The 1,625-nt window shown below is 48.0% G+C and overlaps 1 protein-coding gene across 3 annotated transcripts in view; it reads left to right on the forward strand.

Moving 5' to 3' along the window:
• The first annotated feature begins 721 nt into the window (after positions 1-721).
• The window catches only part of nf1 (neurofibromin 1), a 136,404-nt gene continuing 135,500 nt past the window's right edge, over positions 722-1,625 (forward strand). Inside the window, exon 1 of one of the 3 annotated variants that reach the window (XM_015400359.1) lies at positions 722-1,141. In XM_015400359.1, the coding sequence (XP_015255845.1) occupies positions 1,082-1,141 (60 nt within the window). In that variant the 5' untranslated portion in view covers positions 722-1,081. The remainder of the gene's footprint in view (positions 1,142-1,625) is intronic. The other 2 variants (XM_015400358.1, XM_015400361.1) reach the window with 2 other exon arrangements.

Consider the following 1,625-nt stretch of genomic DNA (forward strand, 5'->3'; position numbering starts at 1 on the left):
TAAACAATAAAATCCTGTACTGCAAAGTGTTCTAACAATATAAAACGGTGCATCTCGAGAATAAATAACAATTATACAACTATGGACATTTTCGCTCTTATTCTTACTTTTTATTCTCATGAGTAGTCTTTGTCCACTTTACAATAATAAATAAATACAAAGAAACATTTTTGAAAAGTTCAGTATTCAGTCTCTTCCTGCTTTCTGTGTCAACTGTAATGGTTGCTAAGCGACAGATGGCGGTAAAAGCCGCAGAAGGCGGGACCTGTTTGAATTCACAGCCAAAACTCTTCCGGTCTCCTTATTTTCAAGGAGCTGAAAGGATCCAGTCTAGGTAGACCGCGTCCTTAGAAGACGCAGCCTTAAATTCGAACGCATCAGAAGGCTGCATTTATCGGCCGCATATGGAAGAGTTTTTGAATCCGAAAACGCCACGGCGCCGCGCTATGACGCAATCGGCCGACGAATCTTGCCTTCGGAGGACGCAGCCGCCGGATCCGAACGCAGCCATCTAATTCACTGACAGCGGAAGTGGAGCACCAGAGGCCCTTTCAAAATAAAATAAATCTACCAATAAGATAAACCATGGTTGTATTTGATTCTTTTAGCTATTTTAACGCCAGAATTGATCATCTATTTTTGTTTTAACAGAAGAAGGTTTGTCTCTGCAGCCACACTTTCACGAGGAAACATATTGAAACGAAATAAGAAGAAACCTATATGAAAAGGTGTTGGTTTATATTTCTCTTAGACTGCAGCAATGTTATAATTATTTAAAATAATAAGAAGCCGTTGAGTGTTTATAGTTGTGTGGACAGAAGGGTCAAGGCTTTGCCTGGAAGCCATTAGTTATCTGTTCTCTGCTAACTTGACCCTCCGCCTCCTTCAGCTCCACCGAACAAGACTTCCGGTGGCTTGTCATGGCGGTGGCATGGTGAAGCCAGCAGAAAGGAGAAAATATTCGCCCGCTTTGTCCTTTCTGGCCCATCCAGGTCAGACATTCATGAGGAAATAAGGCCGTCCATCGCCTCTCCAAACGTCGGACTTCCCAGCCGAGCTGTGCGTGTCCCCGCGGCCGGCCATGGCGGCTCACAAACCAGTGGAATGGGTCCAGGCCGTGATTACCAGATTTGATGAGCAGGTAAAGGGGGCTAATCCAGGTGGGCTAATCCGGGGCTTGGTTTGTAGCAGCATCGAGTTTGCGGCTCTTCCTGTGCGCAGATGTTGTTGTTAAATGGGCTGTGAGGAGCGGAAGGAAGCGGCTCTCCTGTCAGCTCCAGAGCAGAGCTGAGTTTAAAGCACCGGAGAGGAGCTACAGGATGCTAACGCCTCCCTCCCTCCCTCCGCGGCTCTCCTGTCCCCCGCAGGTCAGCCGTGGAGGGGAGGCTGCCTCACTCCTCTAAACATCTGCAGTTAGACTTTCTGTAGGAGGTGCTGGAGGAGCCGGAGCTCCGTGGAGATGCCTGACTCATGTAGCTCCGTCCGGATAGGAGGCTAGCTTTAGCAGGCCTGATGCACCCGGTCGTAAACAAATGCCCCGCTTCATCTGCTGCTGTGGAGGCTGATCCAACTTCAGCTCCATCAGGCTCACTGCTTCCATTCTATGCAGCTTATTTCTATAGCAC

This window comes from Cyprinodon variegatus, unplaced genomic scaffold (assembly GCF_000732505.1).
Source record: "Cyprinodon variegatus isolate N-32 unplaced genomic scaffold, C_variegatus-1.0 Scaffold1095, whole genome shotgun sequence".
NCBI lineage: Eukaryota > Metazoa > Chordata > Actinopteri > Cyprinodontiformes > Cyprinodontidae > Cyprinodon > Cyprinodon variegatus.